The sequence below is a fragment of the Lepisosteus platostomus genome, chromosome 2 (assembly GCF_059453375.1).
Source record: "Lepisosteus platostomus isolate fLepPlt1 chromosome 2, fLepPlt1.hap1, whole genome shotgun sequence".
NCBI classification, from domain to species: Eukaryota; Metazoa; Chordata; class Actinopteri; order Semionotiformes; family Lepisosteidae; genus Lepisosteus; species Lepisosteus platostomus.
In genome coordinates, this window is record NC_142612.1 from 27,464,596 (window position 1) to 27,482,881 (window position 18,286).

At 37.1% G+C, this 18,286-nt stretch overlaps 1 protein-coding gene across 5 annotated transcripts in view; it reads left to right on the plus strand.

Annotated features, from left to right (window-relative positions):
• The window catches only part of gpc5a (glypican 5a), a 350,786-nt gene that overhangs the window by 111,025 nt on the left and 221,475 nt on the right, over nt 1-18,286 (plus strand). For all 5 annotated transcript variants that reach the window (XM_088603546.1, XM_088603556.1, XM_088603535.1 and 2 more), the window contains exon 6: nt 8,954-9,074. In XM_088603546.1, coding sequence (XP_088459672.1) covers nt 8,954-9,074 — 121 coding nt within the window. The remainder of the gene's footprint in view (nt 1-8,953; nt 9,075-18,286) is intronic.

The window sequence follows — 18,286 nt, forward strand, 5'->3', positions numbered from 1 at the left end:
GATCATTGCAATTGCTAAATCACAGTGCTGGATTCAATTCCAAGACCCGAGGTGCTATCTGTGTGTAGTTTGTATGTTCGCTAAATGTTTTCATGGGTTTTCTTCAGGGGCTCCGGTTTCTTAGCACAGTTCAAACACACACTAGTAGGTCAATTGGCTTCTGGAAAAACTGGATTTGGTTATGAGTGTTTGAATGTCTGTGTGTCTGCTCTGTGATGTACTGGTGTCCCACCCAGGGTGTAATCTGCCACATTTTTTTTGCTATGATAGGCTCTGTCTCACCTGCGCCCCTGAATTTGACAAAACAGTTAGAAGATGAATGGATGGATATTGCATTAGTATTCCAAATGTCTTGGAGATCATTCAATATCTAATCCATTATGTTGTCTTTCTCTGAGTCCATGTAATCTCTGATTGATTGGAATTACATCCAGGCATCAATTTCAAATTTCCACCTTGCTGTTTCTTAGAGGCATAATTCCTTACTAGTAGTATAGTTTGGATTGTTTCAAGCTGAAAAGTAAATCTTCAACAAATAAATCATTTTCTACATGGTACAGCTGGATGTTAGTATATTGTTATTATTTTTTTATGTTTTGTGGAGACCTTCAGTTTTTATTATTTTCTAAAGCAATTGGAATAATGAATAATGTCCACCTCAACATTTATTGACCCTTCATTTCATAACAGTGTTAGAAGTATGCAAGTTAATTTATATCTCTGCTTTTCTTTTTCAAATACATCGTTTTGTGTTATTGCTAAAAATCTTGATGTTTAGACTAATTTTCTGTGACTTAATTCTACTCAGACATGTCTAATGTGTATCTCTTTTTCAATTTTAAAATACTTTTATCTTTTCCAAGACCTCAGTTCTACTACATAAGTCTCTGTTAGCCCATAACAAACTGGAATTACAGGTGCTATGATTAAAAGTTTAACTTAGGTAATTTAATAAAACCCTGCTTTTTTCATATTTAATTATACTACTTTTTAGACATAATGTTTTCTCAGGGTTCTTGGTTATTTCTCAGTGTTGACTTCATCACATACTGTAGATCTTTTTTGTACTATTACTTTGAATCCTTAGTCCTTGACGTAACATTCTAAATTTCCCTCACTTTATGTTTTTGTGATGTACATTTTAGAATTTTTCATTATGCATCAGATATAACATATTTAATTACATTTTCAATTTCCTGAAGAATTAGTTGGTATTACCAAAAGTTTGAATAGTACTGTATACACCTCTGTATATATGTATATTCATAATTATAGTGGAGGCTGAAGATGTTAATTGTTATCATTTCTTGAGTTTTGTGCACATGAAACAAATAATTAATTGCTTAATCAATATACAGTATTTGTTAATTGTATGTGTGTATACTTTGATTTAAATTAATAGGGCTTCACAAGAGGGTTTACATGAAGAGACATGATGCATTACTGGGTTTCTCAGGGAAAAAAAATAAGAGCAGATGGTTGTTCTTTTTTTACATCGAGATCATATTCATCATGCCGCACTTAACTTAGGACAGTTATTTTTTTAAGAGCTGTAGGCTTGACTTTGAGAAACTCCTAGTTAAAGACTGAGAGACAGAAGATATGATCAAAACATAAAATACAAACTAAAACACAAAATACTGAAGTACAATGCATAGACTTAGTCTCCACATTTGAATACCATCACAATGTTTTGAATTGACTTGATGGCTGCTGCTGCTGGACAAAAATACCTGGCACCTCCCAAATACAGAAAAAAAAACATCTGTAAGCCAGAGAAACCCCAAAGCATGGAAACACTGTATATTGTCCTAAAATAAGGTACTGCACATTTCAAAAGCAGAAAAATCAGATTTTTTTTTGGGGGGGGGGGGGGGTTAACCGTGCAGTAGCTTTTATATGAGGCATGATAGTTGATTGCATGAACTTGATAAACTCATCCTCTGGTGTTTATTTTGTTTGATAGGATTAAGTTATGTCATTGAGGGTAGACAGCAGATTATGGGAGCCTGATACCTGTCAGATACGATAGACCTGAGTGATAATAGGAAGGATAGAAGCAGTGATGATGTTGAATAATTTTGGTGTTAGACCCACAACAAAAATACCATATTTAAAAAAACAGGTACATTCAAACAGAGTAGATCAGGAGTTTCCCACCTTTTTTGTTGAGAGCTACAGGAGATTAATAAAATAAATCCTGAACTACATGTAGTCAAAATGTATTGATTGATGATTGGAAAGTAAACATTTAACAATTATAAAATAATTTAATAATCTGTCTTAAAAATGATGGAGTCCACTGAAGTGTGGAATTCAGCCTGTATGTTGAGAGGGCAAACTATGTGGAATTATTAAGATGCGCATCAGTCAGATGGGTTTGGTATTTTGATTTGTTTGAATTCATGTCAGAAAAGGTCATCAAGGACTCATCAAGATATGTGGGGCAAAATTATACTGCTGTTGTGAGGATGTTACTTGTCTGTATCCACAAGAGTCCAAAATCAGTAACAGTTGTAGATGTACTCTAGATGGATGTCACTTTCCACAAATATGACAAAAAGTGGATATCCATTTCCAATACTACCCAATCCAGGTTACATAGTGATCTTGTTCATAAATAACACTAACATCAATTTCCAAGGTGTTTGAAGTAAACATCATGCACGATTCCAATGCTTAAAATCAAGAAAAACATTAAACATTAAATCTTATCCTGAATATCAGGCCAAGCCTAGTCAGTAGGGTACTGTACAGTAGAGTCTCAACATTCGCAAAAGGTTCGTTGCCGAGCCAAATTTGCCTACCGTATAACTAAGTCCACCCATATTCTGTCACATAGTTATACTACAGTATATATAGTATATATGAGATAACAGTAATCTCAAACTTATTGATCAGCTAAAATAAACAGCACATATCCCTCCACTGCTTCCAGCCTGCACTTTTTCTCTCTGCCTCTGTGAGAAGAACGCCACACTCCAATGAAACTGTCAGTGAGCCTGTAAAATTGTCTCCAGTCTGTCATTCCCCACCATGCTGACACACCCGGGAGCTCATTACAATAAAAAAACTTCATGTTGCGAAGCAGATGCTCTGTAGTACGTACTTTGGCAGGTGGCAGTGAGTGGCTCACCAGCTAGATTCATCTTGCAATCCTAGTCTGTTGCGCAGCTTACGTGGAAGTTCAGCTTGGTTTCTTCCTGTTCTACTCTTCCCATATAGGACCTCATCAGCTAGAACGAAATGCAAATAAGCAAATTTGCAAATGTTAAATCTGCAGATGTTGAGACCCTACTGTCCTTGCATTTTGCCCAGGAGACCTGCCTTGGCTTTGTTTACTACCAGCATTTGAAGCACTGAAGGAAAATGTTGCATTTGTCTTGCATTTGTAATCTAAAGGTTATGATTTTAACTGCATTATGTTTGTAATTGCCATTTATTTCCCTTTTTATTCACAGCTTCGGCTGTTCACTTCTTATGTCACATCTTTCAGACAGTCATTCATTGTCTGTTATTTGTGTGGTACTTTCATTTCTCAGCTGCATGAAAACTTTGTTTTTAGAGACAATGGAAATAAAAACAACACTTAGCCACTGGTCCTCAGTGCGTAGAAAACCATTGTTAAACATGGATTAACATCTCACTGAAAACATATGTATATTGATGATTTTGGAAGACTTTTGCACAATCAAAGCTAATTTTAATAACCAAGAAATGAGGGTAATCAGAGTCTGCTTTGTAATTTTACAATGAAACTTATCATGATGCCTACCCATTACTGGTACCCCATTTGTTGTTTTTGATATAAGCTGCCCAGTTGGCACATTCCTTTTGATAAAATAATTGTTAAGCACATTAAACATTTCTGTTCCCCCACTTATGACTTTCAAAGCAACAGTGTCAAGATTTCCACTTAAACGGTGAAGACTTCAACAATATTTGAAGTAAATAGAAATAACTTGCACATATTCAAAACTCTTTTTAACTGTTCTATTGCATTGGATACCATTCTTGCTGTGCACTCTGTCTCTAACTGTACTTTAGAACATAGAAAAATAATTTCAAACCTGTTGGTGAAGTCTTTAAATTCTTCTAGATTATTGGAAATAAATATCACAGTGTTCTTAACATCTGTAAAATCTGCTTTGTTTTCGGTCTAACAAATAACAGCTTTATTACTACAATAACTTTCTTCACTGGTTTAGTAAATATACAACTGCTGTACTTGTCATGCTGGATTCAGTTCACTTTTTTAACACAGGCTGCATTTATCCCGTAGGAAAGTCTTTTTTTCAGAATTATTGCATTGTGTTGAAAAATGCTTGCGGACAATTCTCTTTGTTCAATGACAGCTTTCACAATGAAGATGAGATAGAAACACTTGTTTTTAACACATAAAAACCCTCCTTAATTAAAATAGAACATATTTTGCTTATTTATTGACAAACCGCCTCTCCATCCATGATACCAATGGTAGCAAATTATGCTCCTTAATATTGATTTGCATTGTTACTGTACATCCCAAAATCCATGGTTAGGTTACTTCTATATTTTTTAAGTGGGGGAATTTTCAAAGCTTAAGGCAAGCTGCTCATTGGAAGAGAGAGCTAGCGGTTGACTGTGACTGAAGTGTTAGTGACCCCTGATCCACACCGTTCACCGTTGATTCATTTGATTATTTATGAGACAGATGTCAATTTAAATCTAGACATGCCCTTCTAAACAATGAAAGATTCAAGGAACATTATTGGTAAATGGTCTGAGATTTCTCTTGCATTGTTTCCTTCAAGGGTTAAGTAAATATTTAATTAAAAACATTAAAAACAATAACAGATTGGTGAATATATTGTACACTGAACATAATGTTTTTGAATGTTAAACTTAATTGAACTGTGTGTCTGTATATTTTCAATCTGACACTGGATCTTTTCTAGCCCCTGGGGAATTTCATATCATATAGCTGATTCTGTCACTCAAGTGACAGAGAACATAAAATAAAGATTATTACTTAAAATGTTTGTTTTTGAAGCAGTACAGTAGTACAGTGGAACGTGTCAAGGAAATGTTTTCAATAAAGGTAGCTGTCATTCTCATTTTTAAAGGTCTGTAGGGTTATGATTTCAGTATCTGAAAACTTGCTGTGCATTAAACATACATTGCCCATCCTGGATTTGTTATTCAAATCAAAAGTGGTTTGGAATCTAGCTTTGAAATAAGTTCTAATACATACAGTTCATGAAGCCTAGTTTTGCAATTAAAATAATAGAATATGGCAAACTTGAAAAGGATAGCCTCAAAACCTTCAATGCATAACACACTCCTACTCTGTATTGTGCTTGATGGAGTTAAAGGATGACACAGGAACTGAATCATTTTATTCACTGGCACGTCGGAATAGAAAAGATAGAACTTACATCATAGGAATTCTGCATTCAAATCCACCTGCTGTCATTGCTTATGCAGAAACATTAAACATAAATCAATGTACAAATGTACATTAAAGATAAACCACAAATTATATTATATATTCAGTTAAAATATGTAACTCACATACTGTACATACTGCATCAAGTTCTCTAATTCACTATGTACTTTTAAAGTAAGACCCCCACTTATATTTCACATCAATATGGAATAAACAACGCTTGCCTATAGTGAAAAATGAAATAATATCAGAGAAATTGCATTATCATCATCATAAATAATAATTAAGATCTAGAAATGACTTTCCTCTATGAGGTCTTCAAGAGAGATATCAAAATGCAAAACCACCATTCATACTACAGTCAGTTTTGCTCTGTACCCAGAGCACAGTATCCTCAGCTTTTATGCAATTCAAATTCATGAACCACATGCATGCCTCACACTCATGTAACCGGATTGCACATATTTTGAGAATAAAATACTCAATGCATAATCCTATTACTTTAAATGCTTTTGTAATATATAGCTTCACATGCATTATTTAACATGTATGATTTGTTATTTAAACAATATTGTTAAAAAAGGGGATGATAAAATTGTAAAGTAAGAAATTATCAAATAAATGCAAACATACGGTCCTGACACCAGTTTGCAAACAAATTACAAAGATTTATGATATGTTTACCCACTAAAATCGGGGAATACTACAGTAGGCATATCAAAGCACAAGACTTCTTTATTCTCTAGCACAGTTATGGGGTAATGACCGGATGGCTTAATAACATTTTTTATTATTTTTAATTACCCCGGCGTCCTGGCCAAATTTCCCATTGGCCCTTACCAGTCGTGGCCTCCTAATAGTCCACATCTATGAATTGGCTTCATTACTCTGCTCTCCTCCCCACTAATAGCTGATGTGTGGTGAGCGTTCTGGCACACTATGGCTTCCGTCGCATCATCCAGGTGGATGCTGCACATTGGTGGTGGAGGGGAGTCCCCATTACCTGTAAAGAACTTTGAGTGGAGTGTCCAGAAAAGTGCTATATAAGTGTAAGCAATTATTATTATTATTATTATTATTATTATTATTATTATTATTATTATAATCACAGAATGTTTCACATTTATTATTTACAGACATTTACAGGTCCTGCCTTCTACAGATATAGAACATTTCTGTGATAAACACCTTAAATAGCAGGGGGAACCTGCTTCATATTAAGCAAAATTATGCAGTTCAAGACTAAATCTCTCTAATTAAACTGATGTTAACAAATTAATGGGAACCAATTTTTCTATTTTAAACAATGCATCATTAACCAAAATGAAATTCTAGCCAGTGAATTTCAAAATATAAGAAACCAGAATTCCCTCTAATAAACAAAATAGCTAAAGAGTATATAAAGAGTACTGTTATCCTATTGTGTTCGGATTACCTAGACATAATCTGCAGAATGTGTTGTTATTATTGCTTTCCTGCAGCGTCTCTCGGCCTCAGGTTACCCTGGGAAACTGGGGCATTCTCATGAGGATTCACTGTTTTCCAGGGCTTGCCACTCAGACCTTTCATCCGATCCATTCTAAATATTATTATCCCAATTATTCAATTCCCCCTTTTCCTTTATAATGCCAAGGCACCTCTGTTGCGGGGCTTCATCATTATTCTATTTTTCCTCTTACCTCCTCCCTGGCAGTATGCCTTCCCACAGCCCATGCTCTTCTGTTCCTTCAGGCTGATCTTTCAATGACTTTCTCGGACTGCTCCTCTGCCTTGGTACTTGGACCATACTCAGTTGGCTCCCACATTCCATTGATTGCCTGATCTCATTTAGGGGGCAGCATCTGCTGTCCCGTAATGAGGATTCCTCAGCAATTGCCCTCACTGAAAAAACCTAACCCGGATTGTGGCCCCTTTCTCCAAATGCCCTCATCGCTCCTGCCTTCTCAGCTTCACTTTGGGGCAGCCTTTTTCTTCCAGCACTTCAGGGCTCTTTTTTTCTCTATCACTTTTCTTTTTTGGGCTGCCTTGGTCACTTTTTCTATTCCCTTCCTAGCTACCAACCAGCGCCCCAGTGAAGTCTTCACCTCTCTTTCCTAGGGAGCCAGGCATTAGGAATCTGCTCCAAAACCGAATAAGCGACACCTCATTAGCCTGAGGTCTCTGAGGATTCGTTTGTTCCCGGGCTCTGACTAGAAGCCTCCCCAGTGGCTATACTGAGATGGGGCTCTGGAAGATGAGAGGGGACTACAGGATGGGACACTTTTGTCCCCTGTTCCTAGCGGATGTCTCCCCTGATTGGTTCAAAGGGCACCTGAGTATCCGATGCTGATTGCACCTGAGAGCTTCTGTCGGAGTAATGATCCTGGGAGACTAAGCTGATAGCGTACACCTAGCCTGGTCTCAAGGAGACCCCCTATTAGCACTTCACTTTCCCTCTCTCCTGGAGTGCTCGATTCCCAACCAATCTGGTCTCTTTGAGTGTTTCCACCACTCTCCGGTTTCTTGCACTTGGGTCAAGTCTAATCACCACTCCTGCGGCTGCAGTCAGCTGAGTTGTGACGTTTCTGGTCTGTTTAAAAGAGGTAAACTCTCCCATGAGTCAATATTCTCTTTCTATGATGATGATTCCTCTCTTTCTCCTTTTTGCTTTTACTGTCTTGCTGCATTCGATCCTCTTTTTAGGCCCATTTCCTATGTATGTGCCATCCCCATGAAGGTTGGTTTAATGGATTTATTAAAAATGCTGTTTTTTGTAAGTTAAAACATACAGGGCTGTTATAATTAGCATATGAGTGACCTAAGAATTAAGAGCATGTGCAACTTTTATAGCTATACTGTAAATCTAGTCCTCTATGTGTGCCATTCAAGGAAACTGTGTATTAGCTAGGATATGTCAAGGATTGTCTGTGTAAATTGACAAAATTGTAGTGTATATGGTGTCAGACATTAAAGGTGACTCCTTTCTGGGTAACCCTCTCACATTTGTCTCTAGGTGGGAATGGAAAATTGCAGTTTTTACACCATCATACCTCACATATCTGTTTTTTGCTTCTGTTTTTATTTGCTTTCTTCATAGTAATTTTACAATACTGGTCTATTTTTATAGTAATAGCAAGTTATATTTGCAGATTATACCTCTTTTTTTGTAGCTCAGTAACAACTTCACATCTTTAGGTGTTTATTTAGATATTTTAGTTGTTTCTTAAATCACTCCAGTTCATGATAGACCACTGCTCTAAAACTGAGTGGACATCTGGCAGTGAAAAATACATCCAAGGAGGGTATAACAACATGTGATACATTAAAAAAATAATTTATTTTTATATAACAGTGAAATAAAAATACTTGTATTATTGTCTGCGCATATTTGTATTAGAAGGAATAAAGTAAACAAAAATGTATTATGCTTATAATTTTGTTTAGCATCCACCAAAACATAGGTTACTAAACTTGTTTTTATTGTTCCTTGTCATACTGGAATCTATAACAAATAAGTAGTACTAGTTTTTCTGTTTTCTTTTCCAGTTACACCCTCCGAGTAGTTGGCAATGGCATTAAAGCTCAGATGGCCAACCCAGAAGTAAAAGTGAAAGGAACCGATCCTTTAATAAACCAGATCATTGATAAACTGAAGCACATCAATCAGGTGAGTGTCATGAACACGGACTGAAATCCGTGTCAGATCTTGTAGAAGACCCTATGCGATGCGGTAAGAGCTGGAGAAAACAGGAGGCGTGGTAAAAGGGAACACACAGGGGTTTAATAGTGCACAAAATAATAGTGACAATCCGTGAGACAGTGTACGGGGAAGACAAACCGGCATCCAAATCCAAACGGGTTCAAGGGCAGGTCAAAGTACAGTCCGAGAGTCCATCAACAAGGAATCCATCCTGGGACGCGACAAAGTTCAAATCCCCGGGAGGGGGGAGTACACGGACAAACAACACATGGAGGTCCAAGGGTGACGGGGCGAGATCCTCCAGACCCTGGGCTCAGGAAGTTGGAGGTGTCGGGGATGAGGCCTATGCCCTCAGGAGACGGACGTAGGGTTTCCTGCTGCTAGTCGGGCCTCGCGACATCTTACCCTAATGATGAGCCCCGAGGATGGGAGGAGCTGGTCTTAAGTAATAACGCTAAAAGGGTACACCTGGAGAGCTTAATCACATGGACAATAATGGGAGCAGTGGAGTGCCCTCTAGGGAGGGATGTCGGGCGTGACAGTGAGGCATTTTATCCACAATATATTAATACCAGAGCAATTCTTTTGACAATGGGAGGTACTGTAAGTAAGGGATAAAATAAGGATGCTCCCTTGTAGTTTGCTTTAAATAGTTGACAGTATATAACCTTATACTGTATAATTCCCCAATCTACTAATCAGACAATGCCTGTTTAAACATCACTTATTCAAATTATTACAATGTTGCCATTAGTTTAGTTTAAAAAAAATATGATTTTTCAGAACTCTATGGAAGCCCGTTTCTGCCAGGAAGTTAAAAAAAAACACGCTATGGTACGTATCTCGCAATTGTGACTCCGTATTTTAGCATTGCGACTTAAAAACTCAGAATTATGACTTAAAAACTCAGAATTTGTGCATAAATTTATGCACAAAAGGATTTTTTATATTTGATGAAAGACTGAGATGCTTTATCTGGTGTAGAGAAATGGTTCTCATAGTTGTGAATCCTTATTAGAGAGATGGTGGAGCAGTGGCACTGTGGCTAAGGATCTCTGCCTGTGGAAGGTTGTTGGTTCAAATCCTGTGCCTGGCAGATGATTCCTACTCTGTTGGCCCCCTGAGCAAGCTGGGGTATGCGAAAAGACAAATTCCTAATTCAAGAAATTACAGTATATTACATACATATTACAGTATATGAAGGGTCTTTTGTTGCATTATTTTCCTATGCTACTATGTCACTTTTGGTTACTGTAAAGTTGGTCCATGAAGGTTTGAAGGAGCAAGTGAGAGTATCTTTGGATACTCTCTAGGTTAAGAGACTCACTGTCTTTATAAATAATTTGTAAATACTAGTTTATGTGTTAATTTATAAGTATGCTTTGTAAGTATTCTTTTTTCTTTTAACTTTGTGCCTCTCAGTATATCAGCGAAACAAAAAAAAGTTATGTGACTCACTTGGTCATTTTTTTTCTGACAATGGGAGGGTTGTCCGATATGTATCAGAGGAATATTTTTACCGTTACACTTATTCAACTATGCCTTTATTTTGTAATACAAATTATTACATCTAATGAATGAAATGAGCCCAAAGGTGACTGATCAGACCAATAAGGAATCAACACACTCTTTGGCAGGTTGAGCAGGTAATTCTCAGGACCACAATATACAGACTTGGTGAGCTATCTTAAAGGTTCCCACATTGCTTTCTCATATTGACACCTTGGAATCACAAAGTGGTGGAATTTTTAGTCAGTACTTTTCCGTTTGTTTTTTTTATTCAAGGGCTATAATCTTCAATGAGTTGATTTTGATGGTGCACATGTTCATGTTTGCCTTTCTCATACAGTATCTTTGAAACCCCCTTTTCTGTGTTCCTCTGGTGTGTCTGCCTTGTAAAGTATAAGCCAGGATAAAAGACCCTTCTTTTCAACCTGGATTCTGACATCCACACAGTATGACCAGCCCTGTGGAACATATGATAGATGATCATGGAATGCTCCAGCTTTGGAGAGAACACTTACAGGGGCGGAACGGTGGATCTGTGGCTGGAAGGTTGCCGGTTCAAATCCTGCAGTCGGCAGAGGAATCCTACTCCATTGGGCTCCTGAGCAAGGCCCTTAACCCCAACTGCTCCAGGGGTGCCGTACAATGGAAGACCCTGTGCTCTGATCCCAGGCTCTATCCCTGTCTGTGTTTCTCATGGAGAGCAAGCTGGGGTATGTGAAAAGATAATTCCTAATGCAAGAAATACCTACTGTATGTATCAATCCCCTACAGTAAGGTAGGGATGATGATTGCACAATAGACCATCAATCTGGTTGCACTTTTGATTTTGTGATTCTGAAACTCTTGCTTTTTCAAGTGACCAATATCTGCATCTGTAGATCTCAGGTGATGCTGGATTTTTTCAGGTATATCAGCCTTCTGTGAAATTTAACTTACAAGATATAGGAAGTGCACTCTTCAGACACTCAAGATCTCCAATTTGCTGACATCTGGGTGTACTATCAAGGCACATACAGAAGCGTTATAAACATACTGAGGTAATTTTAATTTTGGAACAGAGTTGATAGAGATTAAAAATTTTACTCTCCATTTGGTAATTCAGCTCCTCCGGGAAACATATGTGTGAACCAGTGGAGCATGACACTCAGAAATATTGAAAATAGAATTGTGGCAATGACTCTTGTTTTACTCCTATATGAACTTTAAATGACTCCATTACTGCAGATTACTGCATGACTCATCTTGTTTGTCCATTATGCTGAACATGGCTATTTCCTGTTGCTATTACATTGAATGTAATCTGGACCTCTTTAAGGAGCAGAAATGTACAGTATATAGTTGGCCGGTTTAACTGCAATAAAAAAAGTTTTGACACTGTGTTTGAAACGTATACATTCCCTTTGCTAAGATCACTGGAAGTGGTTGTGATATTTTTTAGATTGAGCTTTTGATGTTTAAGATCCATATTGCCAGTGGGTGACTGTGGAGTCTTGGAATGCTGCTACTGACACAGGGGCTTCCATCATAGCTGTTTGTCCATATTTTTGGAGTCCTTAGCTAGAAACATGAAGGTGAGTAAGATTGATCGGGATGGGTGACATTGAGTTTTGTGGGGGTTTTGTGGAACAAATGGACACCCGAACAATAGGTAATAATATTTTATATACGCTCTCGAAGTTTATATGTTTATCCTTCTCATAATAAATACATTTAATTTCAAAGCAGGTCACTCTTTTAACGTCACCTTTGCTAATAACTGCTGGGGTATCTATTATCTCTTCACAATTATTAATTCAAATAAGGTTAAAAGTTAACAATATCAAATAATAATTTGTTTTGCTTCAGATTCATATTTAACTTTGAAATTACTAATAGAAAATTATTTAAACTGAGATATTTATCTCACTATTCTCTTTAATATTAGTAAAATAATAGATTGTATTAGTTTTACATTCTAGTTTACATCCAAGGCTAGTGTTAAACTCCTTTTTTAGTTATTTTATAATTTTGCATGAAGGAAGTTCAAAGGGAAACACACCATTGCTGTTATCAGTTTAAAAATCTTGATCCTTCCCAGGTTTTGGAAAATGATAGTCACACCAGTATCTGTCTATACAATATAAAAGTATAGCTGCCTTTACATTTGGATTTAGAGTAAGAAAACTATTTGGGACCAACTTTGTTTATCATAACCCTATACCAAAGCCTTTCACAAATCAGATAAATAAGGTAAAAGTATTATACAATATTTTAAAAGTAAATAATCTGGCTTTGGTGTTTTTGTTAGAATAATGCCATTGCAAGGGCTTTTTTGTCACTTTAGTTCAATGTAATGTTACAGTAGGTACTAAAACGATCAGCCCAATGTTCTTACGCTTCAATCAATTGCATAATTTGTGTATACATACAGTATATATAGATTTTTTGTCATTATGTTCCTTTGTTCAGTGTTCAATAATTCATTAAGCTTTCAAAGGTAGAAATTCACAATATTGTGTGGTGCATGACCCCAGACAAAATATGTATTTTACCTGGTCACTTTTTTAAATCTGCTGCTATATGTTTATAATTAAAAGGCATATTTAATTTATTTTCTTTAACATAAATCATGCTGTATGTTTGAATATTATTTTTAAAAATACTTTGTTCTTATTATTTCCTTATGTAAATCCCTCTGCAAATAAGTTCTTGTTGCTTCCTATTACATATAAAATTCTCATTCACTTTTTATGTAAGAATAATATTCAATAAGAATATAAAGTATTCTCCAACAATTTTATCTAGGCACAGAATGCTAGCAGTAGAATTCTTGTGATTTGTCCTTGATTGCAGAATAAAAGGAGATAGGGAGACAGGGAGACTGTACTCTCATTTCCAGAAAATTGAGAGGTCAGGCTTGAATATATACATTTTGAATGAGACGAATACCCATCTTTCTGTTGTGGCAGTGTCCATGTATATTTATATAATTAAATATCACTTCCTTGAGTAATAATGCATTGCTGCCATCTACATTCTTGTGGAGTTTTTAACACTTAAAATTCTATCACTGAGAATAATAGTAATAGTCATATAAATAATTATAGTAAGGTATTCAGTAAAAACATTAGAATATCATTCTAATGTTTTTCATCAATGATACATGAAATATACTGTATATATTCTCTTGCAGGTAACTAAATATTCAAATTTACAGTATGGATTTTGTTCTTAATTCATTTTTAAAGCCCCTCGTGGACTCCTGGCTCATAAATTGAATGGAATGCAATGGACTAAATTGGTACAATATCCTACCACAGTAAACTCTTTTGGGGTGGGGGTGGACTATTAACCACATCTGACAAAAATGTTAAATATTCACAGTTTTCTGGAGTCTCAAGATTTACACTTAGTTGTTGAGCACAATAAAGTGTACATACAGTAAAATATTTTTGGAAGAAAGTTAGCCCACACAAATAAACTGCAGGTTTGGTTTCCTCCTTAATGGAATTAAAACTTTTGCATTTGGCTTTGCTGAGACCTTACTTTCATCTCATTCATCCAGTACTGGAGTCCTCAGCCTAAATATTTTCCTCAAAAGAGACTTGCCTTTTTTGTTCCAGATTTTCTGTTGTCAAAGACTGTTGTCCTCCCCTCTCTTTTTCTTTCTTCTTTCTTCTGCTCCATTCTCCTACCCTTCCTCTTCTCTCTCCATTTCTGGTCGAACGTCCAACCTATCACACCTACTGTATGGGTCCAGCTTATTTATGTTGTTTTGTCTCTTCCCTTCTCCAACATTCTTCTTTTCTCTGTCTACCTCAGCATCCCCTGGTCACTGACTTCCACTCTGCCCCATAGGCATGAGTACATGGAATCAGTAACACTGGACCCAGTTTTCCTTGTTCTCCCCCACACTGTCCATAGCACTGGTGCCTAGACTGCTACAGTACATTGATGGGTTCCCTCCACCACCTTTCTTTGGGGGTTTCAGCTTGAAATTCACTACTCTCCAGATAAATTCTGCAAGTGACAGCTTTGTTCTGCGTTCCACATCAGGCTTTCCTTGTGGGACAGCAGCTCCTCTGGTTGACAGCAACATCCGTGGCAACCACAGAATTCCAGTCTCAAACTAGTGTCCTCTTTCTTCCTGTCAAGCTACTCTCCCAGTCACCCAGCACCTTCTGCTGCCCACTGCTTCTGCATAACCTGCTTCCCCACAGGTAGCTCTATGTCAACACGGCAACTGGTAAAAATCATAATGATGCAGTGTTGTATCTCACTGATATGTTATAACTTGAAACTAAAAACCCAAGAAGATAACATCCTGCTCATCTGCAAGTGGACCCTACTGTATTTCACCTGTTCGCTGACCCGCATGCTAGCACCTGCAGCATACATGTTTCTGAAGTATCGCATCTGTATGCACTTACACATACAAGTGGAAGTATGTGTCTTTCCTGTTGTGGCATTTGTTATAGGCACGCATTTGGCTAAAACTCCACTTTGTTCCAGCAAAACTGCAGTAGAACTGACTTGCTCTTTGATCAGTGGTTTAAATTTTGCATCAGTGCTTCTGAGGATTCTCTCTAGGTAACCTTATATTTTCAGGGTGCTTGGCTGAGGCTGCCAAATTTCCTCAGCCAGGCAAGCTATGCCTTATATACTCTGTATATTTGTCTCTCTTTTGGTTTTATTAGTAACTACTTAACAAATTGTTTTATTTACACTATACTTTTTACACTTTGTACTGTAGCTTCTACATTAAATACAGAAAAAGCAAAATACCTGTAATGTAATATACATTTTATAAACATGCATGGTACTGACAAGAAGGCTGTTAACCACTGTCTCTTTATTGTAGAGAGACAGCAATGTAACACAAGTGAGTTTTGAAAAATGCACACTTTAGCATGCACCAGCAAACAAAATGTAGAACACTAAAATTTAAATCTAACACTTATGTTTTACAATATTTATACATGTAACAAGTTGTTCTATTTTCAGTTTATATAAATTACTCCTTTTTTTCCAATCAGTTTGCTGCATACTTCAACTGTTCTTCTTGCACCTCTCACCTCTTTCTTATTTTCAGGTTTTGAGCTGGAGTGTGAATATCTTCTCTTTATCCCTTACTTACTTATTCTCTTTATCCCTTACTTACCTTCTTAAGTTTAACTCACCATAACTGAAGGATGGTTTAAAAATTTAGTGATTAGCTAGCACAAATAAAATAAAAACTTCAGCAAATGCCATGACAATTGTATACATCCAACAGCATCTGGTAGAGGTAGAATTATAAATCTCTCAAGAATGGATACTATCAAAGATTCATCCATCCATTTTCTAGACACTATCCAATACAGGGTCATGGGGAAACCGGAGCCGTTCCCAGCAAGATACAAAAGGCAACGGGCGCAAGACACAATATCCTGGTTGGGATGCCAGTACATCACAGGGCATACACAAACATGCACACGCTCACACCAGCACCAAGCCAGTTAACCAACAGTATCTCTTTGGACTATTGGAGAACACCAGAGGACCCAGAGGAAACCCATGCAAACACAAGGAGAACATATGAACTCCACATACTGTAGATAGCACTCAGCAGTTGAACTGCTGCAATATTAACCTCTGCTTCACCATGCTGCCCTTGCCATCAGAAATGTGCACTGGTTTCTAAATCATCATTTTATTGTGAAAAGTGCAAAAAGGTTTTCCACAGTTTAAACATTTAAACAGTTTGTTTGTAAACACTTAATGTGCTTTTCTGCATAGACTTATGTACAGGCATACACAAGCTGACAAAATGTCAATATTATTATGCCAATATTGTAACAATAATAACAACAACAACAATAACAATAATAATAATAATACAATTCCTTACACTCATATAGCACTTTTCTGGACACACCACTCAAAGCGCTTTACAGATAATGGGGACTCCCCTCCAACACCACCAATGTGCTGCCCCACCTACAGTAGATAATGGCCATAGCAGGCCGGTATGCTCACCACACATCAGCTATCAGTGGTTAGGGGATCTATTCATAGATGGGGATAATTAGAAGGCCATGATTTGGTAAAAGCCAATGGGAAATTTGGCCAGGGACGCCGAGGTAACACCCCTACTCTTTTCGAGAAACCCCCTGTGATTTTTAATGACCACAGAGAGTCAGGACCTCGGTTTTACCTCTCATCCGAAGGACGGCACCTTTTTTACAGTATTAGGCCCTTATCACTATACTGTGGCATATGGACCCACACTGACTGCGGGGTGTGCACTCCCAACTACAGTAACAACACTTCCAGCAGCAACCTTAGTTTTTCCCAGGAGATCTTCCATTCAGGTACTGACCAACCTCACACCTGCTTAGTTTCAGTGGGTTGCCAGCTGTGAGTTGCAGGGTGATAATAATATTATTTATGCAATATAAGTGCTTGAATATGTAATAAAACATACATATGAAACACATTAAACATAGTTTTATGCTTTCCTGAGAGGTTTGAATTATTATGTGATGGTGGAATACAACTGTAGTTCTGGGAGAATGCTTGCCTTTACATGTGATATTGAGCAATTCAGTACAAAGAGTTGGCTTTAATTTACATGTGAAAACATTTGTTGAAGTAGAGTATTATGTTAAAATGCAACAATTATAGGAAAGAGAGAAACGAGACAAGTGAAAATTGTTGCAGCAATCTATATATGATCTGCTGTATCTTTTTTTTGCATTTCAGTAATTACAGATGGCACCTGGCCCCATAATCCCCAGACACTTTGAAGAAGAACAGGATTTTAAAGTTGCCCTGAAACCAAACTAAATTAATGTGTAAATTGAGCTCTAAATCTCCACTAAATTGATATTTCTTAATTACCACATGGAACCTTACATTACCACAGACTTTAATGTTAAAAATACAAAATTTATATGGAGTATATGTAGTATTTATTTTCAGTTTTACAGTAATCTGTTTTTTTAAAAGTTGTGACTTGTCTTGAATAAGGACATAAGTAGTACAAAGAAAAAATACAACAACAATACAATTGTATAACAAAAGAAAGACAGAGACAACAGGCAGTGTGCAAAAACAACAACAGGCGATGTGCAAAACAACAAAAAGGTAACATCAGATGTGCAAAAACATGCATCAACAGAATGAAATAAAGGGATAGAAATTATGGGGAGTGAGCTTTTGACATGTATGGTAGAAGTAGATTTTCAATGTGTGTTTAGGTTTTTGGTAAGAAAGAAGGCACTGTGAGGTTCAGATCATAGGTGAGAGGTGAGGTGAGAGTGAGAGAGGCTGGGAGTTTAATAGTTTGATAGTGCGGGGGTAAAAACTGTTTCTGAGTCTGGTAGTCCGGACCCGAATGCTCCGGTACAGTTTTCCAGATGGTAGCGGAACATACAGTCTGTAGCTGGGGTGTGTGGGGTCTTTGATGATACTTAGAGCTTTCCTCAAGCACTGCCTATCATAAATGTCCTGTATAGATGGGAGGGCATCACTGTAGTGATGGACTGGGCAGTTTTCACCACCCGCTGTAGGGCTTTGCGGTCAGCAGGACTGCAGTTGCCATACCACAACTGGTATGCAGCCTGTCAGTGTGCTTTCTGTAGTGCATCTGTAAAAGTTAGTGAGGATATGGGGACATATCTTAGCCTTCTTCAACCGTCTTAGGAAGT